General features: G+C 45.6%; 1 protein-coding gene across 1 annotated transcript in view; it reads left to right on the top strand.

Annotated features, from left to right (window-relative positions):
• The window catches only part of tenm2a (teneurin transmembrane protein 2a), a 167,369-nt gene that overhangs the window by 114,229 nt on the left and 27,253 nt on the right, over positions 1 to 25,887 (top strand). Inside the window, exons 6-11 of the mRNA XM_030062014.1 lie at positions 6,734 to 6,972; positions 19,727 to 19,849; positions 20,958 to 21,163; positions 21,899 to 22,094; positions 23,907 to 24,008; positions 24,493 to 24,687. Coding sequence (XP_029917874.1) covers positions 6,734 to 6,972; positions 19,727 to 19,849; positions 20,958 to 21,163; positions 21,899 to 22,094; positions 23,907 to 24,008; positions 24,493 to 24,687 — 1,061 coding nt within the window. The remainder of the gene's footprint in view (positions 1 to 6,733; positions 6,973 to 19,726; positions 19,850 to 20,957; positions 21,164 to 21,898; positions 22,095 to 23,906; positions 24,009 to 24,492; positions 24,688 to 25,887) is intronic.

Below are 25,887 nucleotides of genomic sequence, written 5' to 3'. Positions count from 1 at the left end.
ATTGTGCACCTTTAACTACATTAAAACTTAAAACATGACGCTGTCAGAGTGTGTTGAACATTTCAGTTAATTTAGAATCTGAGTGTAGATTTGATATGTTTTATAACAAATTGTCCTTTGCTACTTATTTTTTAATGATAATGTAAATAAGACAAGGACTGAGATTGTAGTTAACTTATTTCACCCACTATTTAATACAATAAGCAAATATACTGCTACAGAACATGATGTACAGTGCGTCACTGAGCTCATCATCTTCTATGTATCATTCTCAGCCAACACGTCAGCATCCTAACCAAAGGGAAATTGCGTTTGGCTGCTGACTCACCAAATCACCTCATCTTCAGGCGCTACACATACAAAAAGCTGCCTTACGTCAACGCTATTATGCATGCCACTTCGTGTGAGGGAGCAGGAACTACAAACCATTTCACACACCCCACACACACACTTTTTTTTTTTTGTACACAAAGAATACTTACCAGGCAAGCAGAGCGTTCATGCACGGTATTACTATTCATGAGGCATGCAGCAAGAGGGACACTGCCTACATGCTTGCTGGCGTGCACACACTCACTCTCCAAGTGTCTACTCTGCGAGCTGTAGTTGTGTTTCTCCTGCTGGGCGCTGGGGCTTTCAACCCGGCTGGTCTCAGACCAGCTCCCCAGAGCGCCAGCCCAATGCAGTATTTATGAGGCCTGGCCATGTTTAATTCAGCCTCACTGATCTCAGATCTATGCTCGACCTGTGCTGATGCATTGCGTCGGTATGCATGATGGGTAGGACGAAGTGATGTGCTGTTGAACAGAAAAAATACTTACAGTTTTAAATAGAGCATTTTCCAGGTATAATTGGATACCTGGACTTCTGTTGCCATAGTAATAAGAGTACATAGTTTGAAGAAAGTAAAGCAAGAGCTGCTTTTTGTGATTTCTGTTATTGTAAACGATGAGCTGGTCTCTGGTTAAGTTTTGAATCTTCTTTCACAAAGGCTCTTGTGACTGCCATCTTTGCAGATGGGGATGTACTGACACACACATACACACGCGCTGCTGAGCCCACTATGGTGCCAGTATTTGGTCATGTTCAGGTGGTGGGGTTGGGCATGGCTCGGCGCCTGTCACAGTGAATAGAGCCCAAAGCAGCAGACAGAGTCTCCAGCCCCACCCTCTAGCCCAGATTGGGCCCTCCTCTCTGGGCATGGCGATGCCAGTGGGTGGGTGGGCTGGCTGGAGCTACTGGAGCTGGTGACTGGGTCATCGCCAGCCGGGCAGAGCCAGAGAGTCACACCATCCCTGTGCTGCCAGGGCCCATCCTCTATCTCATTAAAACCAACAGCCAGGAGATGATGAGGACACGTCTGTGTGCGTATGTGTGCCTGTGCATGTACATAGATGTGAACGTACAGGAGTGTGCATATGTGTGTTTGCATCTAATCATGTGTGTCTTTGTTTTATTTGGTGGTGACTGCTTCCCACTGTAATCATATGTAAATGCTGGCATTTGTTGTCCACTTGTTATGGTAAACATATGTGTGTGAGCATGTGCGAGTATGGGTGTGTGTGTGTGTGTGTGTGTGTGTGTGTGTGTGTGTGTGTGTGTGTGTGTGTGTGTGTTTTGGCTTGACCTGATAGTGTGACAGAGCTGAGAGGATGAAGATTGATCACCTAAGAACACCCTAGGGCTGGGATGACTGGCAGACAGAGAGAGAGAGAGGGAGAGATGGAGAGAGAGGTGATATAGCAGAGAAATATAAGTCCGGGGAGTGAGGGAGGGGGAAATGGAAAAGAATAGTTTACGGGAGAGAAGGGAGAGAGGTACAGAGAGAAATGGAGAGGGAGGTAGTGATTGAAGGAGATTGTTTTAGGGAGTGTGAGAGAGAGGAGGATAGAAAGGCAGAAAGAGGGAGATTGGGACCCGTAGAACATGGATACATTTTCTGTGTAAGATAAATGACTATAGATGGCTGGTGCCAGTGTGTGTGTGTGTGTGTGTGTGTGTGTGTGTGTGTGTGTGTGTGCGCATGAATGTCGATCTATGTGTGTCTCTGAATGTGTGTGTTTGTGTTTTTGTGTTTGTGTATGTCTTCTTGCATATGTGTGTACACGTGTTCCAGCATTTGTAAGAAAGCCTCCCGATTTCTAATCGGTCCCATGGAGCCTCTTGGCCAGCTGATGCCAGTTTCAATCTTGCTCTCATCTCAGGACATTCCCCTGCAAACCTCCCTGCACTGCTGTGGGCTGCTCTGGAGGAGAAATAAGATCACTGAGAGGGTTGCACCATCTCAATTTATCTGGGTGAAGAAGAAGGGAGGGGGTACAAGCTGTACTTTCAAATGCATGACTGTGGCAATAGATTTGGAGATGCTACCTATGGGAATGATACGGGGTAGAGGAAAAGAAGAGGAGAGAAGAAGTATTCATATCCTACAGTACCATAAAACCTCTACGGTAGTATACACAGGAGAACCACATTGTATCATGGAAGGGATATGGCTAGTATGACCCTGCAATCCTGTGGTATAGAATCATAATATCCCATATCATTATGCTGTAAGAGCCACTTCAGTAAATGTGCTCAAACATCACCTAATGTACAGCAACCTCTCTTGAGCTGAATAATTTTGGGCTGTAGTCACAGTGAAATGAAAAAGGGCTTTTTTTCCCACTTGTTCGCTACTTTTCCATGACAAAACATCCACCTATTTAACAATAAATACCACAGAGCTTACTAAAGATTTATTTTTAAATCAAAATCCCATTGCTTCCATCCAACAAAATGTATTCTGCTGTGACATCATGCTGAACCAGTGGGTGTTAACATTTTCAGCAAGTAAATTTCAGCTATTATATAAAGCTGCCATTCTCTCCCTAACTGATCTCCTTTGGGTTTCCGCTGCATTCGGGCGGTATTTGCCAATGTGTAAAGTAAAGGAAAAGGAAAAGGAAAAGGAAAAATGCCACGCGATCAGCCGGCATTGACCAGGTGTTTGCGTTCCGGTGGTAATGGCTCATGCACATATTTAACACATATGACTACTGGGCTGTCGAGAAGCAGGACCGATATCATCATTCACAAGAAAATAATAGCAATGAACACGAGGAGTGCATTGTTTTTGTCACTATGGCTTGCTTACTGCATGGATATCATGACCACTGATTGAAGTCCATATGTTTCAAGCTGATTCAATTCAAAATTCAGTTCAGTTCAATTCAATTCAATTCAATTCAATTCAATTCAATTCAATTCAGTTCAGATCAATTTTTGTCCTTGTATAGTGTACAAGTAATGTAAAGAAGCACAATCTGCAACCTCCCAAAATTGCCACTCAGTAAAAAAAACAAGCTTAACTAATTGTGTAGACTATAATAAAAACTGAACTCCAAAAAGAATATAAAAAATATGTACTGAATACTGATGCAAAACCCAATCTTAATTCTTAACACTAGAATAGATGCCTTGTTGAGATGTTGAGATAGTGTCGCTGTACACACACACCACTTTACATTTGCATTCCTCAGGGTGTCCAGCTTCAATGTATTGCTCTGCAAAGACACAGTATGCCATGATAGTGTCTCCGCCTCTCCGTGTTTGGACCCTAGAAGTGTATGAGCGAATAAATCTCATGATGGCGTTCTTGAGCAACCCCCCCCCCCCCCGCCCAAAACCGAGCCCTTCATTTCACTCTGAGATCTCACCATTTTCCTGTCATTGCCAGACTGAGACAACCTTCGCTAATTGTTCTTGACCTCTGATGATGATTCTCCAAACACTATCCTAAGCAGCCACATGTTTGTGAGTGCCGAGAATATGGAGGACGTGTGTGTGTGTGTGTGTGTGTGTGTGTGTGTGTGTGTGTGTGTGTGTGTGTGCGCAAAAGCATGTGTGTTACTCGCTCAGGGGGAATGCGAGCTTTGACTTCCTGCTAATTACCCAGCATGCTCTCTGTTCTGTGGTTAATTGTCCAGGTCCTCCTCTCTCTCAATGGGGAGCAGGGTTGGAACACAGAGAAAACACATCCTCCCACTCACTCTCTCTCTCTCTTTCTCTCTTTCTCTCTCTCTCTCTCTCTCTCTCTCTCTCTCTCTGTCTTTTTCTCCCATTGTCCGTCTCTCTCTCTTTTTCTCTGTCGTTTTCTGTCTCTCTTATATTCCGTACCATCCCCTTTTTCCATCTAACTATCACTCGTGTCTCTCAACTGGTTGCTCTGTAGGTGCAAATTAAATATTTGGTGGTACATACATGGCCATCCTATGGAGGAAACCATACTTTTATTTTTTAAATTTTATTTATGTATTTATTTATTTATTTTTGATATGTGTGTTGGTGCATGGGTTTGTCTCGGCGTCTGTGGGTGAGTATATGTGAGTAGGTGCTTGTTGGTGCGTATTTCACATGTGTAAGACAGGATGCATGACAGCGAGGTTGGGCTGGGGGGCTGCTGGCAGCTCGGGAGGGGGCTTTTGTCAGCTCGCTCTAATTATGTGTGACGTTTCTACGCTGGACCACTGTCAAAAACCCATTGAATTCACACACAAACACAGACATAGACACATACTAATGATACAGATTGAGATTGCCGGATGCCTGCTATAGTAGAAGCTCGCCATGGTCGTCCACAACATAAATCAATGTCAATTACCTCCCCAGAGCGCATTAGACACTTTCCATTCCTGCTCATAATTAGTATAGCCCATAGACATATTCCCATCCGACAACAACCTCACAGTGGAGATTCTCCTCTTAGACAGCAAAGCCAGGGGAAGAAATGAATTCAACGCACTTGTTTAAAAAAACATAGCCGCGGATAAAAATATACACATTTTGTCACTGTGTCACATGCAATGCATGTAATTCACTGGTGCACCCTCCCCTCACTCTCACACACATTAGGGGTATTGTAATTAATTTCCGCTAGCCATGCCATCACAGAGTGTGTCAACGGCTGTGAAAATGAGTTGAAGCGAAGACACACGCTGGTTGACCTTGGTGTGTGTATGTGTGTGTTTGTGTGTGTGTGTGTGTGTGTGTGTGTGCACATGCATGACTCTGTGTTTGCCCGCTTGTGATTGGATCTTGCATAGGTTTATTCTTATGCATGCATATTAAAATTGATGGTTGTGACACCAGGACTGGGGTATTTTTAGACGGTACCCCCCTTCTTTTTCTGCGCCATCTCTTCTCACTCTTTCTGCCCCTATCCATCTATTTTTTTCCTCCGTCCTCCCTCCACACCCTTATTTTCCTCTGTGTCACACGGTGTACCTGACAGGTAGAGGAGGAGGAAGGAGGAAGGAGGAAGGAGGAGGTGGAGAGGGGAAAAACAGTGAGGAATCCAGCGCAACACCGATCCGACAATCAGTGGCATGAGATGATGAGAGAGAAAGAGAGCGAGAAAGTGAGAGAGAAAGAGAGCACAGAATAACTGAATAATTGATAGAGAGTGGAACTGTGCTCCCGAACCAAATCTTCATGCTGCACGCGCATCACCTGTTTTCACCAACCATTTTTAGACGAGCAGACGCATGTACAGACACACTGCTGTGAGCAGTAGTTAAGGACATCAAAACAATGGGGCACCACACGGTAAAGTACAGTTAACCATCATTTTAATCAGTTGGAAGACACAACTACAGGTGCTGGATGCCACTAGTCCTACTAGTCTGACCTGCATAAATGAGATGATAGGCCAGCGCAGAGAAAACAGTCACACACTCATGCACACACACACACACTCTGACAGACAGGAGACTCAAACTCCCTTCCCTCAGTCATCTTTGAGGCAATGCACTGACCTCTCTTTCTCTGATCTGCCACATTCACCTGAGGGATTTTTTTTTCTGTCATAACCACCTGGAGTCTGTGCACGGACACCTCAACACTGTGTTTATTTGTTGCTGTGTCCTTGGGAAGTTTATTTAGGTGCAGTGTATCTTTTTTTTTTTACTATGCCCATAAAGTTCCTTCAAGGTGAGAACACTATAATGGGGTGGAGAAGGCTGAAATTAAGGAGGGAAGAGAGAGATACACTTTAGCAGGAGTATGAAGGAAGAGAAGAACTAGGAAATGTTGAAGAAGAGAAATAAATGTCTGAGAAGGAGTGGAGTGGGAGAAAGAAGACACGCCAGGAAGAAAAATGATAGCATGGGAAATGGGAAGAGGATGGGAGGGTGAGTAGCGGTGGAAAAGAGGTGGGTGAGCAGGTGCAGCGATAGCCGGGGATAATGGGTAATATGAGCAAAGGATGATGGTTCAAATCCCTCTCTTATCCTCTCTCTGAGCTCTGACCCCACTGTTGGGCAATGAGGCCAGGAGAGGGGGGGTGGCAGTGATCCTTGAGAGAGCGAATGAGGCTCATTCTGAGTAGGGCGGAGGGAGGCACAGCGAGGGATATAGGAGGGAAAAAAAAAACAAAAAAAAACGAGCAGGGCAGGTGTAGGTTAAAAAGAGACCTTGGACTGGAACGGCCTGAATTGGAGGCACAATCAGTTCAAGGATGTAGAGACCCATATGGCAGGAAGGTTTCATCGGAAAGAGAAATTGAACAGAAGCTTGCACATATGTGACTCTTTGCGAGGCATGCTGGTGTTTGCGCAACCGTGACCTCCACAAGAGCCTTTTCTACTGCAGAGTTCAAACAGCAACAATTAATATCAGCATGGAAATATTTTTTTTTTTTTGTGGTAGCACTCCACTCCACATTGACTCTTCTCTCCCTTCTCCCTGTCCTCAGGCACTTCCTGTTTAAGACGTCATCAGGGACCACCCCTCTCTTCAGTAGCTCCTCCCCTGGTTACCCCTTGACCTCTGGGACGGTGTATTCTCCGCCCCCTCGCCTGCTGCCGCGAAACACCTTCTCCCGCTCAGCCTTCAAGCTAAAGAAGCCGTCCAAGTACTGCAGCTGGAAGTGTGCCGCAGTGACAGCCATTATAGCTGCTGCCCTGCTGGCCATCCTCCTGTCCTACTTCATAGGTAGGTGGAGGCACAACAAAAGCTGACCAGCTTTTGAAAGTATGACTGAGTGAATGAATGAATTAACAAATTTAATTAACTTGTAAAGAATTTCAACAGTGTTTTCATTTATGTGTTTATTTTTACTCAATGAATGAGTCAGCACTAGGAGAAAACTGCAGCACTGTTCTCATCACCCAGTCAGTGATGTCACAACATGTACTTTGTCCTTATAATTGCAATAAACTTTATTAAGTAAGGGGCAGAGGAAGGTCTGATGAAGGTCCAGGGACCAAATCATTGTATTTAATAAAGTTTATTGCAAGTATAGTAATTATCTTTTCTCTTGCTTATATGGATATTTCCCCATAAACACCTGTCTACAAGAAACTGAAGGTGTGCATGAGCCTCTACAGTAGGTAATTTGCCTTTAACCTGCTGAAAAATACCTGTGATGACATCACTGATTGGGTGTGGCCAGAGGTGCAACATGCCTAAAAGTTTCAGTCCCTAGAGAACAGTGCAGCAGAAAGTTTCTGCCATATGTGATTTAGTGTGGACTTGTTCTTTAAAGGACCATGCGGGTATAATTTCGACTTTCTTACATAATACTACCTGTAATTTTGCCTCAAACAAACTTTGCGTGCAGAGGTGTAATCACTGTGCTTCAGGAGATCTTACCTTATGCACAAGCTCCTGTCCAAACACAGGTTTGCAGCCATTGATGTAGAAAAGGCAAGAAAAAAATCACTTGGTGAGACTTGAAAGTTGTTAGGCTCAAAGTAATTCACACTTATAAACTGGATGTCATTCACTTTGTTTATGAATTTATTATTGTGCTACAAGATATATGAAATTGCATTTTCTTCCACATTCCATAATTTTTAGCTGGTGTGTGCTTGGCTGCATCCCATTGGCCAAAATGTCTCTGGCTGGCTCTAATTGAACATACTATGCAAAATGGCAACAATGTAGTAGAGTAAATTTAGCAAAAGTAAATGCCGTCCAGGTTTTCACAGCATGAATTTTATCGAGCCTGATAACTTTCAAGCCTCACTGAGTATTTTTTCACACCTTTATTTTAAGAACATGAACATGACCATAAACATGAAGTTTATTCAAGGCAGGGAATATTGCTTTTAAAAGCGTGAAGTCAAAATTACACCAGTATGGCCCATTAAGAATTTAACAATATTGGTGGAAAAAAAATGGAAAGGTGACTGGACTTGCACTCATGCATGCAATTATGCAAAAAGAAGCTCAAACACAAGACACGTACATGCACACCAGCATTACCCAAAGTGACAACACACACATTCATACACTAACACTCTAATACACTCTAATTTGTTCAGGTTGGTTAGCTGTCTTTGTTTTCTGTTGACCCTACAGTAAATTCAGGATGTGAACCTTGTGGTAATTTGTATTTGTCCAAGATCACCAGAATAATGTGTCAGGCTAAGGGCGTGATAAATACAAAGCTGATTGTTGAGGCGGGAGCTTTGTCACTATAGCCTGGTGCTACACTGTCAAAATCAGACTCAGCAGGAGCCCTGGAGTCCACTCAGAATCAGTAAACAGACAGTCAGACAAACAGGAAGATACATAAACTGCGGCACACTGAGGCTGTTTCCCTGAGCAGGGATCAGTCAAGGTAGGAATCCTAACAGACCCAGCAGGGAAGTGGAGGGCTTTCACTGATCTGAAGCCAGCACATGATAGACACACTGAAAGGGAACGGCAGTTACTCAGAGGAAAGCACTTACTGAGCACCTCAGGAAGAGAATCTGACGGCTGTCTGCAGCTGTGGCTGCGGGAGGGAGTGTTCGGTGCTTAGAGTACGTGGGAGTGCGTGTGGGCATCGATTTTATTCTGTCTTCACCCTGTCCATTGGGCATGTGCATGCAGACGTGTGTGTGTGTGTGTGTGTGTGTGTGTGTGTGTGTGCATGTGTGTGTGTTTGTGTGTGTGCATGTGTGGGTGTGTGGGGCTGACTGTATGTGTGTACGAGGAGGCAGATGTGTCACTGAGCCCTTTATTGGCCTTTTACCCTGGAGACCAGAGTCAACAGATGGGGGGATCGCAGGAAACGATGGAATCAGCAGAAAAAAACAACCCCCTCATCGCCTCTACATACATTATTAATCTAATATGCATTATATATATATATATATATATATATATATATACATATATGTGTGTATGTGTGTGTGTCTGTGTCTGTGTCTGTGTCTGTGTGTGTACAGTATATGCCATCACTACACATTCATGCATCCAAAGTGTATATATATATATTTGTGCATTTCTGTATATGTGTGTGCGTGTGCATGCGTGTGTGTGTGTGTGTGTGTGTACAGTATATGCCATCACTACAGATTCATGCATCCAAAGTGTGTATATGTATTTGTGCATTTCTGTGTGCGTGTGTGTGTGTGTGTGTGTGTGTGTGTGTGTATGTGTGTGTGTGCGTGCGTGCGTGCATGTGTGTGTACGTGTATGCATGCCTTCTGTATCCCCATGGTGTGCCCTTGAGAGTGGTGTGTGTCCTCCAGAGCAGATCAAGGCCCAGTGCCTGGAGCACACAGACAGATCCATCCTCTCCGGAGCTTTACACAGTCACACTGCACTGGACAGCCACATATGGAGCCACGCAGCCACAGGGGGAGGGCAGAAGGCACAGCCACCAAAAAGCTCACAACAACTCCCCACAGATTCTCGTGGGTGGGGATGTCGTGCAGGGTTAACCCGCCGACACTAGTTTCTTGTTTTTGATTTTTGCAATCGAGTTCACCCACTTTCAGGCTAAATTAAATCTTGTGGTGTTATGTCAAAATCTGCATTATTATAAATAGCATTAAACTAATGTGAACTACGTGAAGATCAGGCTTATTAAAAAAAAAAAAAAAAAAAAAAAAAAACATGAATATCGAGCATTAATCATTTTCCGAGGGTAATAGTTCATGTAGATCCTGTCCTTGTTACCTGCTTGGTAACAATACTAAGTCATTACTTTATACTTATTGTCAATTAATGATTAATGAGATTTTTTCCATCAATAGTAAAGACAGAGAAATATTAAAGTTTGGTTGTCATGTTAACAGAAATACAAAATAAATCTTCTCTTCTTCCCTGACAAGGTCATGACACTTTGTTGGCGTGTGCTCACCCAGCTAATATTATATTATTTTCTCTTTTTTGTCATTCACTGCTCTGTGTGTAGATTGTGTTAAAATATAACACCACACTTTCGCTTTCAAACTTAATTACCTCACAACCCAACTTAGTTGACTAACTCGGGCTATAACTCGCTCTCAAACTTAGCCGGAGTTATGCAATTAATACTAAATAGAGACGATTGTTTATTGTGAATCTTATTTCTTTCTTAACTGTGTATGGATTTGTTTTCTGCCGAGTAAGGAAATGTTTACTGTGGTTTTGTCTGCGCTGAACAGAATTGTAGCAGCGCTGCCAAGCCTGAAACCCTTGTGTTTACCTAGCTTTTTGTAGCGTTAATCGTGCAGCGAGTTTCAGTCGGAAGAGTTCACCGCTCATAGGGGGGATTTTGTAGCACCCTGATTGTGTGTGTGTGTGTGTGTGTGTGTGTGTGTGTGTGTGTGTAAGAGCTCAAGGCTCACTGGGGGAATTGTACAGAGCACCCAGAGCCATGCAGCGTGAAGAGGACCCCTCTGAGGCGTCCGCCCAGGAGCCCGCTCATAAATTACACCAGGACACATGTGCCTGAGCAGCATTTTTCCCTTTGTGTGTGTGCATGCACGTATGTGTGTGTTTGTATGTGTGTGCAAGTGTCTGTGTGCGTATGCATGTGCGTGGACTCTTTTCTTTCACTTCACTAGCTCCACTACTATTTTACTCCCTGAAAACAATCTGTGTGTGTGTGTGTGTGTGTGTGTGTGTGTGTGGTTATGGCTGTGAGGGTGTGCAGACCTTAAAACATTTTTTTCGTCTTTCTTCTCACTCAGGACCATAAATAAAGCCTCAGAAATCGTCCTGCAATCTTCCAGAAACACCCACACACATACACACACACACACATTTGCCCACCCCCACACACATACACACACACACACACATCCATACAGACAGAGAACCTTTTAGAAAGGCAGGCCTCAGCAGGCCACAGGAGTATGGTAGATGATATCACTTTGGAGCTCATTCCCTATATCCTGCTGTGAGGATTGCGCCACAGGGACGAGATAAACACACAAATACACACACACAAGTAAACAGAAAGGCAAGAAGAATGTGTTTGTGGGTTTAAATGTGCCCCTGTGAGAACATGTAGTTATGGGTGTCTATGTGCACATGTATGTAGTTGTATGTATTTAAACTCATACGCGTGCCTGTGCATGCGGGATGTGAGAGTTCATGTCCTGCCCAGAGGCGACTGCATGTGCATGTGTCTATAGGTGTGTTTGTATGTGTGTGTGTGTGATGACAGACAGGCCTGCTTGGCTGAAGCACTTAGCTCCCAGCTCCAGCAGAGTATGGCCTCCTCTTTACATGTGAAGGAATGACTGAACGGATGGAGGGAGGAGGATAAACGAGAGTGCTTGTTCTTCATTCCCCCGGCGTCTTGTTTGCTTGCTCCGCATGGAGCACCGAAGCCAAAGGAGAGGTGGTTGCTAGGATACAGGTGAACGGTCGGCATACAGGAGGGAAGACAGGTCCGTCATTGTGAACGGCAACCTGGAGAGAGAGCGATAGAGGGGAAAAAAGGAAGGGAGGGAAAAAAGAAACAGGGAGGAAGACGGTTTGAGCGGAGGGCAGAGGGGAAGAATGGGGAGATGGCTCTCTGTCAGCATGTACAGCACACATGAAAAGGGGTGAGGGAGGGAGGATAGGCGATGGGAGAGACAAAGGCAGGAGAGGAGAGGAGGACTGGGGCTGATATGTCGCTGCGTCGTGAGGGATGAGAGAGGAGAAGAGCAAGATGGAAGGAGGAGCAGCAAAGCAAGGCTCTGTTGTTTGCTCTGCTGAAGGAGGAACGGGAGGAGAAAAAGTGACAAGACAGCCAGGTGTGGAGAGACATAGAGGGGAGACAGAAGAGGGGAGGGTGAGGTTGGGGGGTGAAGGAGAGGGAAGAGGGATGGTTTTGGCCTCCTGAGGTTCTGTCACCTGGAATATCTGTGGGACTAATGTCCCCTAATTGATCACAGCCAGCAGAGAACAGAGGGAGTATGACAGAAAGAGAGGGAGAAGATAGAGAGAGACTGTGGAGGGAGGACAGAGACAGGGAGATTGTGACAGAGGAAGTTAGAGAGGACAAAAAGAGGGGTAGGGTGTAAGCTGTGGAGGAGAAAATATGAAACGATGGAATGGACTGCATCGAGAAATCGTGCAAAACAAAGAGATGGAGATAATATAGAGGGTAAAGAGAGGAGTTTGGATATGCAGATGAAAAATTGGGGATATCACAGATTAGTCAGTTTTTGAGGGACCTCTTACCCAGACACACACATGCCTGTGTACACACACACACACACACACACACACACACACACACACACAGATACAGGTGCGCCCTTGAATGGAATGCGTAAACTTGCTAGCGGGCGCTAGTGTCACCTTTGCAGGGGTGTTTGTGCGTGTGTGTGTGTGTGTGTGATGGCTGAATTTGTCGGCACAGTGGCACTCTCCACATGGTATTGTCACCACTGATGAATGAGAGCACACACACACAGATACGCACACACGTAAAATATTTTTAGTCCTAGTCTCAGCTCAGCTCCCCTGTCTGTTGATTAAATAGACACTCTCTCACACACACACACACACACACAAACGCACACACTGTCATGGAGTGTGACCTTCATGCCTCTATGCCCACCACTTTCCATCCATCATGGCTGCCTCCCTGCTCCAGAATGATTACAGTCGCTTACTGCCCATTCTTCCCGATTATATGTGACTCACTTCAGTGTGCTCGTATCATATCTTTGTTCCTTCCCAGCTTCTATATACTTTTATGAATGGTCCAGAACAAAAAAATAAATACATAATATATTTTGAAAATGCCGGTCAATAATAAATAACAATAAGACAACAGTGCCTGTGACATCACTGATAACTGGATAACCGGTGCAAGTTTCCCTATGTGTAATATTTTTATTATTTATTTATTTTATTTAATAGTTGTGGTCTGTGGTGTCTAAGATATTCTGCTCAAGGCTTGCGAGATATCAATATAAAAATGCATCATCCCTCAAAGGATCGTCAAATTTGACCCAGCAGTGTCAGAGATTTTATTTTGTTTTATTTTGTAAAAGCCAGATCTCAATATAAACCTATATCATTCCCCCCCGAAGGCACATCAAAATCGGACCAGTGTGCCTGGGACTTTGCTGCTTGAAAGCTTGTGGGCTTTTTTGGCTGATTGGCGGCACTGTGGCCGGCCAGTCGGTTTCATTTTGTAGCAGAGGAATATCAGAGTAGGGACGCATTGTTTCCCAAAGGTTCATCAGATTTGGCCAGGCAGTGTCTTTGAGATACTGAATGTGAAGCTTAGAGCCCGCTTGGTCTGGTGGTGGCACTGAGGTGGGCCAAGCAGGTTTACATTCAAAATGCCAGGCCCCATTGTGGGAATCCTGCATTCCCCCGAGTTTAATCCAAAACAGACCAGCGGAGGTGCAGAAAACGTGTGTGATGGATGGAGGCTCTTCGCCAGTTTTCAATGGTGGCGGGCAAAAATCCAAACTTACACCTAGTGATTTTCAAAGGATTTTTAGATTCCTATAAACAAGGGCAATGTTTCAAACCTGAAGTAGGCAGTCTTCAATAGGATAAACAGTGTCATCTGAGGCGACTGTGTACCTCCAGTATGTGAACTGTCTGGTGAGTTGTGTAGGACCTGGAGCTCTCACCGTGTGGCTGCTTTCCAAGCCCAGCTCCTTGACCCCTAAGTCCCCTCTCACTCTGCATGTGGCTTCCCTTCTGGTGATCCAAGGTAGAACAGCTAGAGGTCAGGATGTGTCGCTCATGCCAGCGTGGGCGTGTGTTCATATACATTTGGTCTGTGTGTGTGTGTCTGTGTGTGCCGTGAGCACGCGCGCGCACACCGAGGTGAAGGCATGGTTGGGCATATGGTGAATGCAGGAACCTGGGCATACGGCTCAGACGTGGAGCGTGTGTGCATAGCAGCAGGGCCTGTCGCACTGATAAAGGTTAGGATCTTACCACACGCTGCCAGTCCAGGAAAAGGGCAGGGCATGACCAGGGTGAGGCACAAGGTGCTATACCATCTGCACCAGAGGGACAAATAGGTCATCTGCACCGGTCAGATAATACATAACAGGGTGCTAAAGAAATGCATGCATTGATATTTGCTCTTTGACTATCTGTCCATCTAGGGCTTCTGTAGAAACATGTAGACCTACACATCTACACACGTAGACTGGACGCACATTCATCATAAATTTTCAGGCCTATTGACGTCATTGCCGAGCAGTGTTCATCCTCCTTTTATTAGCTTGTATGGGCTCATTTCATTCCTTTATTTCCTCATTCATTTATTCATTAGCACTGGTGTTATCAGAGCCCAATCATTAGTCCAATTAGGCCGGTGGTGCTTCACTGGTCCTCCGTTAGAAGCAAGAGACGGATGAAGACAAAGCGCAAGAATTGCCGTCGTCCTCCCTCCCTCTCCCACTCTCTCCCTTTCTCTCTTTTTCCGTCTGTTTCTGCGTCTCTATGCCTCTCCCTTATTCTCTTCCTCTGCCTCTCTTTTGCACTCATTCTCTTTCTGATCTGCGATAAGATAGTATAGTTCCTCATATCCTGTTTCTAATACAGATCGATGAGAGGGAAGGGAGCGAGGGAGGAGAGGATGGGAAGAGAGCAAAGCGGGTTGGGGCAGCCAGGGGGCTGGAGGGTGGGGTGCTCAGGGAGGGAGGGGGGGGAGGAAGGGGTGGTGGGTGGGGGGGCGGGAGGGGGGTCCAGGGTAGAGATATCTGAAGAGGAAATGAGGATTCAGAAAGGAGGACATCACTCAGATTCACATCTCTTTTCATTTAGCCCATCACACGCACACACGCGCATGTACACACCCGCAGCATCTGCATCAGGGCGTTTCAATATATCAGTGCCAATAAGGAAGCCATTTCAGCCGCGTGATTGAGTGAGTTGCTGTTTCTCCCTGCTAGACGCTGTTTGGTAGGTAACGGAAGAGCTGTGAGCAACTCGCATAACCTTTTGTGTTGCAGTCAATTACAGTTCAGTTGCATCAGCTGGGTGCGGAGGTCCCGTAGGGGGTTACCGCGTATGTGTGTGTGTGTGTGTGTGTGTGTGTGTGTGTGTGTGTTGCATGTGTGCATGTATGTATGTGTGGCTGCTTCTAATACCATGCAATTTAAAGCACAGGGAAACATGCACATACACACATGCACACACGTAGTCTTGCGCACACACACACGCGCGCGCACACAGACGCAGACAAATTGTCTCTCTCAGTGTATATGACCCCCCAGGGCAGCAGCCAACCACCGCCCCCGTCCCTCTGTCTGAGACTCTAAATGATCTCAGCAAGGAGCGCCTTCAAAACTTAGCTGAGAGAGGAGGTTGCTTTATTTATAGACTACATAAGTGGATATTGTGCAGTAAATTCTAAGAAATATCCCAAATGGCCCGAATATTGAGAACCCGAGGCACCGCACTGTTCTTTCCACAGCCTCTCCAATATTAGCACTGCACCCCTGTGCCGCAGAGAGAGAGAGAGGTGCAAGCGATACGGGGGGGAAAAAAAAGGAGAAGGGAAGGTGTGTTTTCTCGGGTGGCTGTTTCTGCGTGCGCATGTTTGTGGTGAAGAACAAAATGTCTACCAGCCCACTAAATGAGGGCCATGGAGAGGGGAGAGAGAGACAGGGAACAGGGTGAGGGGCGGGGTGGAAGAATACAGGCTTCCTAAACCAATTACCAGCAGAGCTGTGGACGGGGGCCGGTCTCAGCTACAATTACCGCCCTAATTGAGGTCAGAGTTGTTAATTTAGTGGTGAATTAGAACAGTTAATATGCATTTATCAGGATGGCCAAGGGAGATGGCAGAGAAAAGTGTGTTGCATGTGTGCGCACCCGTGCACACATATACATGCGTGCGTGTTCTTCCCTGTGTAATTTTAGGTGCACTGGATTGTTGCCAACAAAAAACGTCAGAGGCCATTTTCTGCCTTTGGTTCAATTAGGAGCCGTGCACAATGGGCAATCGTGCCATATGAATCGGCAATGATAAGGTTGGGTTGGGATGGAAAGGGAGAGAGAGAAAGAGAAACAGAGAGAGAGCGCGAGAGAGAGAGAGAGAGAATTTGTCCAGTTGGAGCATGTTTCAGAGAACAGAATGATGATGATACAATATTTTCCAGTCAGAGGACACTCAGTCCACAGTCTGCCACAAAGTCACCTTCTGTCTCCCTCTCTCTCTCTCTCTCTCTCTCTCTCTCTCTCTCTCTCTCTCTCATTCTCTCTCTCCCACAGTAATCCATTTGCACCCTTTAACTTAGGGACATAAATATTCCTCAAAACACACATACACGTTACCATTGTATTTCTGTCTAATTGTCTGTGTTGTGAGCCACTTACTGTCTGAGGATGAATCATGGCTGTCTTCTCTTACCCAACCAGTCAAGAAATAAAGGGCCACTCATCCCTTAAATCTCCCCCTCTTTACTTGCCACCCTCTTTTCTCTTTCCTCATTTCATCTCATCCTCTCGTCTCTGCAACGTCATGCTCAGTCCCTTTTCCTGCTCTCGTTTTTTTTTTTTTTTTTTTTATCCTCAGGGGGGTTTATATTTTCTTTAATATTCTCTCAGTTCTCACTCTCCTCCAATATTCTCTCTGATCCTCCTGCTTCTTCTGTGCCGAGGTTTTGAAATGACGCACAATTTCTCCACGAGCTCTTGACCGTTGCGCACCCCTCACCACTCCCACATCTCCAGCACCACCAGCTCCTTTTTCATCACCGTTGTCCTTATGTTCATCAGTCCATCCTCCCTCTTGATGCCACTGTTCTCAGGATCACACGCCTTCTTCTGCTGTTTCAGATGCCATCTATTGCAGATGATACTGGCAAGTACTTTGCCACTCTGAATTATGCATTTAGATTACATAAAAACCTCATGAAGCAAGTGATCTATTTTTAATCGGACTCTTTGCTTGTTAAACCTGCCTTTCTGTGATCTTTTCTGTGTATTTGAATACACGCATGTTTTTGTGTCTATGTCTAAAAAATGTACATGAGTGTGTAAGACAGAGATAAAAAAAAAAAAAAAAAAGATGAGACAGTATGTGTGAGACAATGTCTCTTGTTCTCTCTCTGGCTCAAGTCTGCCTCTCCCCCTCTCTGTCAGTTGAATTCAATTCAAACATTCAAATTCAAAGGCTTTATTGGCACGACATTTAATAAAACCTTTCAAGGCAAGTTGAAAACAATAATTATAACAATTATGATCACAAAAGAAAATGCTTTAAAATGATGGAAACAGAAAGCTAAATACATCAATTTATCTGTGTGTTATTATTCAGCTACCAGCTCTTTCATTATAACTAACATTTCAGCTTTACAAAGTTAGAGGTATTGGTACAATGATAGATGCACTTTTAAAGAATACCATGACAAGTGTCTTGCTTTGTCTGCGTCTCGCTCTCTCTCTCTCTCTCTCTCACTCTTTTGCTGCAAAGGAACCTGTTGACGAAACATGGCTTTGGTTTTTTGCACTCTTGCCGCCAAGGAGCAAGAGTGCCATCTGTTGGTTATGCTTTCGCAACCAGACTCAGAAAAACAGACAAAAAAAAACCCTCCTCAGGGAAAACTACACATATGCACCGATTCGTAGGCACACACACACACACACACACGCACACTCACACACACACACACACGGACACAATCAGGCTCACTGTAGTGCTGTCTGATTTGTTCTCGGGGATGACCTAGATTGAGCATGGCGTCACAATAGACCCACTATTGCTTACTGTCTCGCACTGATTCAATAGGTAATCTTTCCATCGATTGCTCGCCACGATACCATCTTGGTGTGTGCGTGCAGGTGCACGTGTGCATGCATGCATGGCCGTTTTATCTGAGCTGGAGGACAGGTAAAGATAAGAGGGATGGAGGGTGGAAAAAAGAGGAATTAAAGGGAAAAGAGGGGAAGGGATGAAGGTCAGAGAGATGAGAGAGGAGAGGGCAAGAGGTGGACGTTGAAGAGAAAGAGAACGGGTGTGGATTTCCAAGGAGAGTTTTAGGGAGATAGTAGTCTCTCCTTCTTTCTCTCCCCTTGTTCTCCCTCTATCTCTGTCTCGCTTGGTCGCTACATCGCTCTGTCTTCCCTTCTCCCTCTCTCTCTCCCTCTCTCTCTCTCTCTCTCTCTCTCGCACTCTCTGATTCTCTCTCTCTGTGTCTCTGTGATGACTAAAAAGAGCTGACAGTGGAGGCCAGGCAGCAGCCAGGGTGTCAGCGCTTTCCTTTGACCAGAAGAGAGGGAGGAGAGGGAGGGAAGAGAAAGATGGGAAGAGAAAGAGAGAGAGAGAAAGAGAGAGAGACAGAGGGAGGGGGAAGAAAGAACAAAACAAAGTAAGAAACAAAGAAAGAGAGATGGGGCATGATGGAGTGCAGATTGAGTCTATACCCTGGCAGCAAAACCTAGAGCTCAGTGCCCACTCTCTTTCTTCCAACCTTCAAAAACATCCCTTCTTTTCTCAGTGTGCAAACCTTGGGCGAGCGAGGATGGATTTTGTCAAGAGGGAAATGGATTCCCAGGCTTCAGATGCAGGTGTGATAGTCTACTGTGGTGCAGCTAAGGCCCGGCCTTGCAGTAACACACTCACATATCCATTTCATGTGGATCCACCGAGTGCTCGTATCACAGCGTGCACTCCTATACATACAGTATAGACGCACTCACACTCTGTGAGTGCAAATCACTGCAGGTTTCCCGTGGATCTTCCATAACTTTACCTAAAATATTCAAACGCAAGCAGATGATGCACCTCCAGCAATATTTTCCGCTCAGGGGATCGTTCCCAAAACAACACTGGAGAAATAACAACAATCATTTACCGTGCTCAAAAGCATGCCTGTCACCGAAATATTTCCCTCAACTAAGTTGGAGAATGAACTGTTCTCTTAGTTTGCTCTTCCTCCCCTGTTTTTGGGGTGGGAGTGGGGGTGGGGGAGTTGCCTGGCAGCGGGGTAAGGAGGAATAAGACACAGGGAGAATAAAGGGCTGACAAAGTGAAGAGAGAACACACTCAACCAGTTTTATACCACAGGCGCACAATAACACAACAGAGGACAAAAGAACAGGAGAGGGAAGGAGAGTCAGAGAGCGATTTCTTCAAAGTGATCTGTCAGTCGTTCTTCATGAGAAGGTGTAAAGGCTTCCAGATGAGATCAGATGTTGTCAGATTGAAAGAAGTTTCAGATTTTAAGAGGGTAAAGGAAGGATGGAAAGAGTGAGACAGAGAATGACGATGGTTTATTAGTCTATTTCATAAGGCTGTGCTTAGTTATGTGCTATTATGCTTTGTGTCATTTGTCAAGAGTCGTATGACTGCTGTGCATTATCCGGCTATATGAATCGCATTGGTTGCCACACAAGTGACAAGTCAGATTTAGAGGATTGATCTTCTGTATTTCTTTGACTTCACGAGGTTTCAAATGTGTTTCCTCTCCCAGACTTGACAGCAATCCCCTGTTCAACCCCCACCGCCCCCACCCCACCCCCATCCCGCTCACTCTCTCTCTCTCCCTCTTTCTGTACGCAGCGATCAACCTGCTGGGTTTGACTTGGCAGCTGAAGCCATCCGACGGCCCTGTATTGAACAATGGACTGGGAGCTGGCCTGCCTGTCAACAGCGATGTAGCCACGCTGCCCTCTGGAGGCAGAGGTAAGAACTACATCCCGGACTCCCATAGCGACACCCCAACCCATCCGCCCAAAAGGCAGGAGCAATTTCTGGAAGTCTGCGCATGCCTTTTCGAAATTTAAGGCTGTTAAACAGCATTTGTGCCTGTGGAATTTACTGATACAATTAAAAAATATTCTTCCGTGGTCACATTAACTGCCACATAATAACAAAGAAAAAATGTTTGTAATTCATGACGGCATAGCAGCTTTGTTATCAGTGCGTGCTTTATAACCACTGCACTATGTTGTGTCGAGCGAGGTTTATTGTCTAAGTCAACAGCGAGGTAAAACACCATCTGCAGTAGCACACCTCCCCCATCCCCTCCTCTTCTTTAAGGCCCCCATGTGGTGTTCTATCTATTCTTCTATCACTCGCCCGATCGCTCCCTCTAACACGCACAGGGTGTACTATAGGTATGTGTGGGCTGCTGCTCTGTGTTGCTGTTCTGTATTAATGAGAGGACCGTTGTGTTGTGTTCCCCAGCCGTCTGGGCCAGGCGCTGCTGTTGCTCTTCTCATTGTTACTTTTATTTCCTCACTATTCTGCACACACACACACACACACGCACACACACACACAGTCTTCCCCTGTCAGCGCCCCCACGCTCTGCTGTAGATGGCTGACCTGATTGCAGGACTCTCTGTGTGTCTGTGCGCCTTTGCCTGTGTGTGTGTGTGTGTGTGTGCGTGTGTGTGTGTCTGTGCTTGTGTCTGTGTGTGTGTGTGTCTTCTGTGAGTCTACTTAGAAAGTTCTATCAGTTCACTGTCTGCCCACTCTCGTTTAAGCTCAGTCAACTAAGTCCACAGTCTTGCTGGCTTTTAGGAAAAGGCATGACTTTGCATCACTGTGGTATCAGGATGAACCGCAGTCTCATCAAACATCACTCATTTTAATTTAGACCATAGAGATTTTTGAATTCCAGACAGGACAAACAGGTGGCAGAGCTAATGGTGTTCATTATCTACCATTCAATATCCTTTAACACTAGATGTAGATGATATCCAATAGGCTGTGATGATTAAATATTGACTTTTACAATCAATCACTGTAATTATTGGTAATCCTGTTGCTGATCTCTTTGCTCCAGGCCCATGGGCAGGTCGTAACAGCAGTATAGACACAGGCACCGTGGAGGTTGGGAGGAGGGTGACCCAGGAAGTCCCTCCAGGTGTATTTTGGAGGTCCTTACTCCACCTCAGCCAACCCCAATTCCTCAAATTCAACATTTCCCTCGGAAAGGATGCTCTGTTTGGTGTTTACATTCGCAAGGGCCTCCCCCCTTCACATGCACAGGTAAGTAAATAAGAACCATATAACGATTTCTGGAACCAAGTAAAAACAAGTGTAGAATCTGTATTGTCCCTTGATAAATCTTGATCTCCTCTGTGGAAAATACAGTATCATTTAACTACATCGTTTCCTAACCGTTAGCCAGCATAGTGTGTAGCATATGCCATACATGCACATCACTGTATTGTATGGAAATATGTTTTTGCGTCATCTAACATGGGACTCATTTGCGTACAGAATTCTGGGAGGTATCTTTAAAATTACTGAGAAGCTATCTCAAAATGTTTTACTTCTGCTAAATTACATTTTCACATTAATGTAACTGTTAATACCTTTTATTAATCATAATCTGCTCAAATGATGTTTATTATACTTGGATGAGCATTGATTCCACACAGTGTCTCAACACAATCTGCCTGCCCTGACTTTACCTTGACAAAATAAAAGAGTTTAAAAGATTTAAAAAATCATACAGTGGTGGATAAAATAAAATAAAATAAAATATGAAATGTTTCCTAGAGGCACAGACATAGCCCTCAGGGATGTCTCTGTTATATTCTCTATACATTCCTGGACATTTTCATTCAGTCATTCTTCCCCCCCCCCCATCATTTAGTCTCCTGCAGATACAAACTATCCCTGGTTTCGAAAATCTAAAATTGCTGCTGTTCTTCTTAAAACCTACCACTTACTTTTCAATGCCATTCACCTCCCTTTCTCTCGGGTTGTGTCTCGCAGTATGACTACATGGAGCGCCTGGACGGGAAGGAGAAGTGGAGCGTGGTGGAGTCTCCAAGGGAGAGGAGGAGCATCCAGACAGTGGTCCTCAACGAGGCTGTGTTTGTCCAGTACCTGGACGCCGGCGCCTGGCACCTTGCCTTCTACAATGACGGTCGGGAGAGGGAGACTGTGTCTTTCAGCACAAATGTCATGGGTGAGACAGATTTGATGCTTTTAGTGTTTTTTAGCGAGTGGAGGGAGGGAATGAGGGGCAGCTGGAGTAGGTTAAAGATGAGTGGGAAGGAGCGAGTAGTAGCTCCAGTGTCTAGCACAGGCATTTCGAAGGCAGGAAGAGAAAGGGAGGCCATGCCCATCATCACCAATGACATGGATGTAATAGAGTCAGTCTACTACACAACTCTCAGCCCAGATATGCACAGTCACATCTGTAAGGACTTAATTTTCAGCACATTTTAGTCTTTTTTTTTTTTTTTTTTTCATCTTGAAAACCAGGGAACACTGATCATCAGAACATACAGTGTTGTCACTGGCAACGTGGCAACATTATTAGGGAGCTAAGCACAGCGGTGCTGATTCTCCACTGCATAATGAATTTTTAAAAATGTAGTAGACTTAAAAAAAAAAAAATGACAAAAAGCAACTCATTATCTCGTTGTAGCTCTTCTGTGCGAGAGTACATGGTGTGATAGAGGGGACGGTATTTCGATAACCATTCCTTTCACAGCTGAAACCCTCGGATTTAGACAGACAAATTTGGAACAGATCCGAAACCACATCTCAGGTGTTTCGAGATAAAACATCGTCCCAGCCCCATGAAGTGGATGTTTTTTAGGACTCAGAACAGTTCTCAAAATAATTTAAAGCTCAAGTACATTGGAGGCTTTTCTGTGCGGGCAAGGGAGAAGGATTGAAAGAGTCGAACAGGGTGAAAGAATCCTTCACTGTCAACAGCTCGTAGTGGAGTTTTTAGAGGTAGGAGTGCAGAAAGGGAGAAGCGGAGGCGGAGAGGGCAGATTTAGAGTATGTAGGGGAGAGGGGGGTTGGAGGAAGGTATTATAGGAGATGAGTGGGGCAAAGCTAGAGTGGAATGAAGAATGGGAGGAGGAATTGAAGAGGGGAGTGAAAGAGCTTGGGTGGCATTAGGGTAAGAGGGAAAGAAGGGGTTGAATTTGAAGGGAAATGGCGTTCGAGGGAAGAGAGAAGAGCGTTAGAGGGAGGCAGAGTAATGTTTTGTGCAGAGAGGGGAGGCAGGAGAGCTGAAGCCGGAAAGAGAGGGTGCAAGAGGGAAAGAGAAGGAGAGAGTGTGTAAAGGATATGAGAGGACAGGAGAGGAAAACAGAAACTCAAAAATGCCTCTGTATTATGAGCGTTGGCACCCTTCCTTCCCACCAAACTGTTCTCCTCTCATAAGTGGGTTAAGAGGCACTCAAACTTGGGTAGAGCATTGAAATCATGCATGCATGCACACAAATACAGGACCTAACTAAAACCTGCGTAGCTGCACACCCACAGACACACCTGGATGAAGTATTAATGACCCTGGTGGGCCAGAGTTTGGAGTAAACAAACAAAACGGGAGGGGTAAAATGAAGAAAGGAGCACCAGCATGCAGAGGAAAAGAGCAAGGGAGAAAGAGAAGTAATGGGGTTGGAGAATATTGGAGTAAAGCAAGGGAATATATCTGATGCAGTGTAAAAACAAATGGTGGATGGGTAATACTATGTGGAGGAATCACTGAGATAACAATACACACTGGAACCCGAAATATGTTTTCCAAACAAAATGAAAAATGCATTCAATGGAGAAACACGGAACATTGATTGGGTAGGGAGGGGGGCTTTTGATGTCAAGAAGAGACCATAAGGGCCTTGACTCAGTTTGTTGTGTCTTTGAGAATGAACCGTGCCAACGATTTAATCGAAGGCTTTGATGCTTACCATCAAACTCTCTCGCCTCTCTCTCTCTCTCTCTCTCTCTCTCTCTCTCTCTCTCCCTGTCTTCACAGACTCAGTGCAAGAGTGCCCGCGCAATTGCCATGGAAACGGAGAGTGTAATTCTGGCGTGTGCCATTGCTTCCCGGGGTTCCACGGCATGGACTGCTCCAAAGGTATTGCGCCTACAAATATGTTTGTGCCATCAGAAAGACTGAGCGAGTCGCGAGAGCTGCGACCATCGCCACCGTCTACTGAGACGAGACGGCGCCTGTTTCATGTTCGGCTCCGTGCCGTGTGAAGACAGAGAGCGTTAAGATGGCGCGTGGCCCGAGGTGGAGTTGAGACAACCTGACTGATGATGAATGGCAGCTCCCCAAGCCATCGTCTCCCCAGCTCACCTGGGATAGACAGCTTTGATGAATAGTTTAGTTACCTCTGCCTGTAATTACTCTTCATGTCATTGCCGCTCTCCAGCAGCTAACCGCTCTATTCACCCTTCAGCTGGGCGCAGTGGCGTTGGGGGTGGGCAGGTAGTTAATGTGGCTGCACACCATTCTGCTTTAAAAAGGCTGCTAATTGTTTTGGCATATTAATCCGCCCTCCCTCCCTCTCTTTCTCTCTCTCTTATTCCCTTTGTCTTTCCCTCGCCCCGTCCAGCGGCATGCCCGGTGCTCTGCAGTGGGAACGGCCAGTATGACAAGGGCTCCTGTATCTGCTACAGTGGCTGGAAGGGACCCGAGTGTGACGTGCCTGTCACCCAGTGCATCGACCCCCTCTGCAGCGGCCACGGCACCTGCACTGACGGCAACTGTGTGTGCTCCATTGGCTACAAAGGGCAGAACTGCGCTGAGGGTGAGGAAGGGCGGAGTGAGGGGTGATGGTTTTTGCTAACGTGAGCTGCAGAAGTGCTTATTTGTCCATGTGTACATCTCTATGCGAAAAAACACACATATACACACACTATTCACCAACCTGCCACACACATACACCACTAACTCTCGCTAGACAGCTCATCATAACATAATCTTACCCTGAGTGAGCGTCCATTCCCTCCATATATACAGATGAAGTATGATGCCGCAGCCAAACACATTAGAGATTTTATTAAGGGATGAAATCGCTTCTATTGATCCCGGTTAAGAAGGATCAGCCTGTCACATTCTCAGGAGTCAGACAGAGAGAGAGCTGGAGGGGTAAGGAATGGAGTAGAGGGAGAAGGGGAGTCAGGGTGGAGGAGAGATGTGAATATGTATGGACATGAAGGGAATTGGAAAAAGAGAGAAAAGAGAGCCGAGAGAGACGGGGCGAGGATAGAGAGAGAGGAAGAAAGACAAAGGGAAGAAAGGAGAATAGTGACAGCTAGAAAGAGCTGAGACACAAAGGGCCGGAGAACAAGGTCAGCATTTTCTCCTCCTCCTCTTCATTTTTTTTTCTCTCCCTCCACCTCTCATCCAATTTTTTTTTTTCCTCTCCTCTGGTCTCAAATCTGATATTCATCACAGCAGAGTCCCTCAAACAATTTACCTGGAGTGCCAGCGACATGAAAATCGATAACTGTGATCCGCCATTTCTGCCAGGCAAACAGAAATGGACGGCCGAGGTTACGTGTGAGTGTGTGCGTGTTTATGAATCTGTGTGTGTGTGTGTGTGTGTGTACGTGTGTGGAGGGGTGCAGCGAGGTCAATCATGCCAGAAGAGGAGGGGTAAGAGGTGTCAGACTAAGAGGACGAGAGAGAGAGAGAGAGAGAGAGAGAGAGACAAAGTGGGAGCAACTGGGGAGAGGACAGGGCAATGAGGAGGGCTGAAGGAGGGGTGGGTGGGCGTTTTGCCGGGAGGGGGTAATTTGTCAAATTGGTTTTCACTCACTGCTCAGACTCAGAGCTGCCTGTCAACCCAGCAGACTGACAGTGTCAGATTCTCCCCCTTGTATTAACACATACGCACACACACTCATGCACGTGCACACGGACAAACACTCGCGCACAAAGGACAATGTGTCTATGAGTCTCAGTCACTGCTCTCTTAGACTGGAACACAGCAACTGTCACGCCC

Source organism: Myripristis murdjan, chromosome 10 (genome assembly GCF_902150065.1).
Source record: "Myripristis murdjan chromosome 10, fMyrMur1.1, whole genome shotgun sequence".
NCBI lineage: Eukaryota > Metazoa > Chordata > Actinopteri > Holocentriformes > Holocentridae > Myripristis > Myripristis murdjan.
This window is presented reverse-complemented; position numbering and strand designations above follow the sequence as displayed.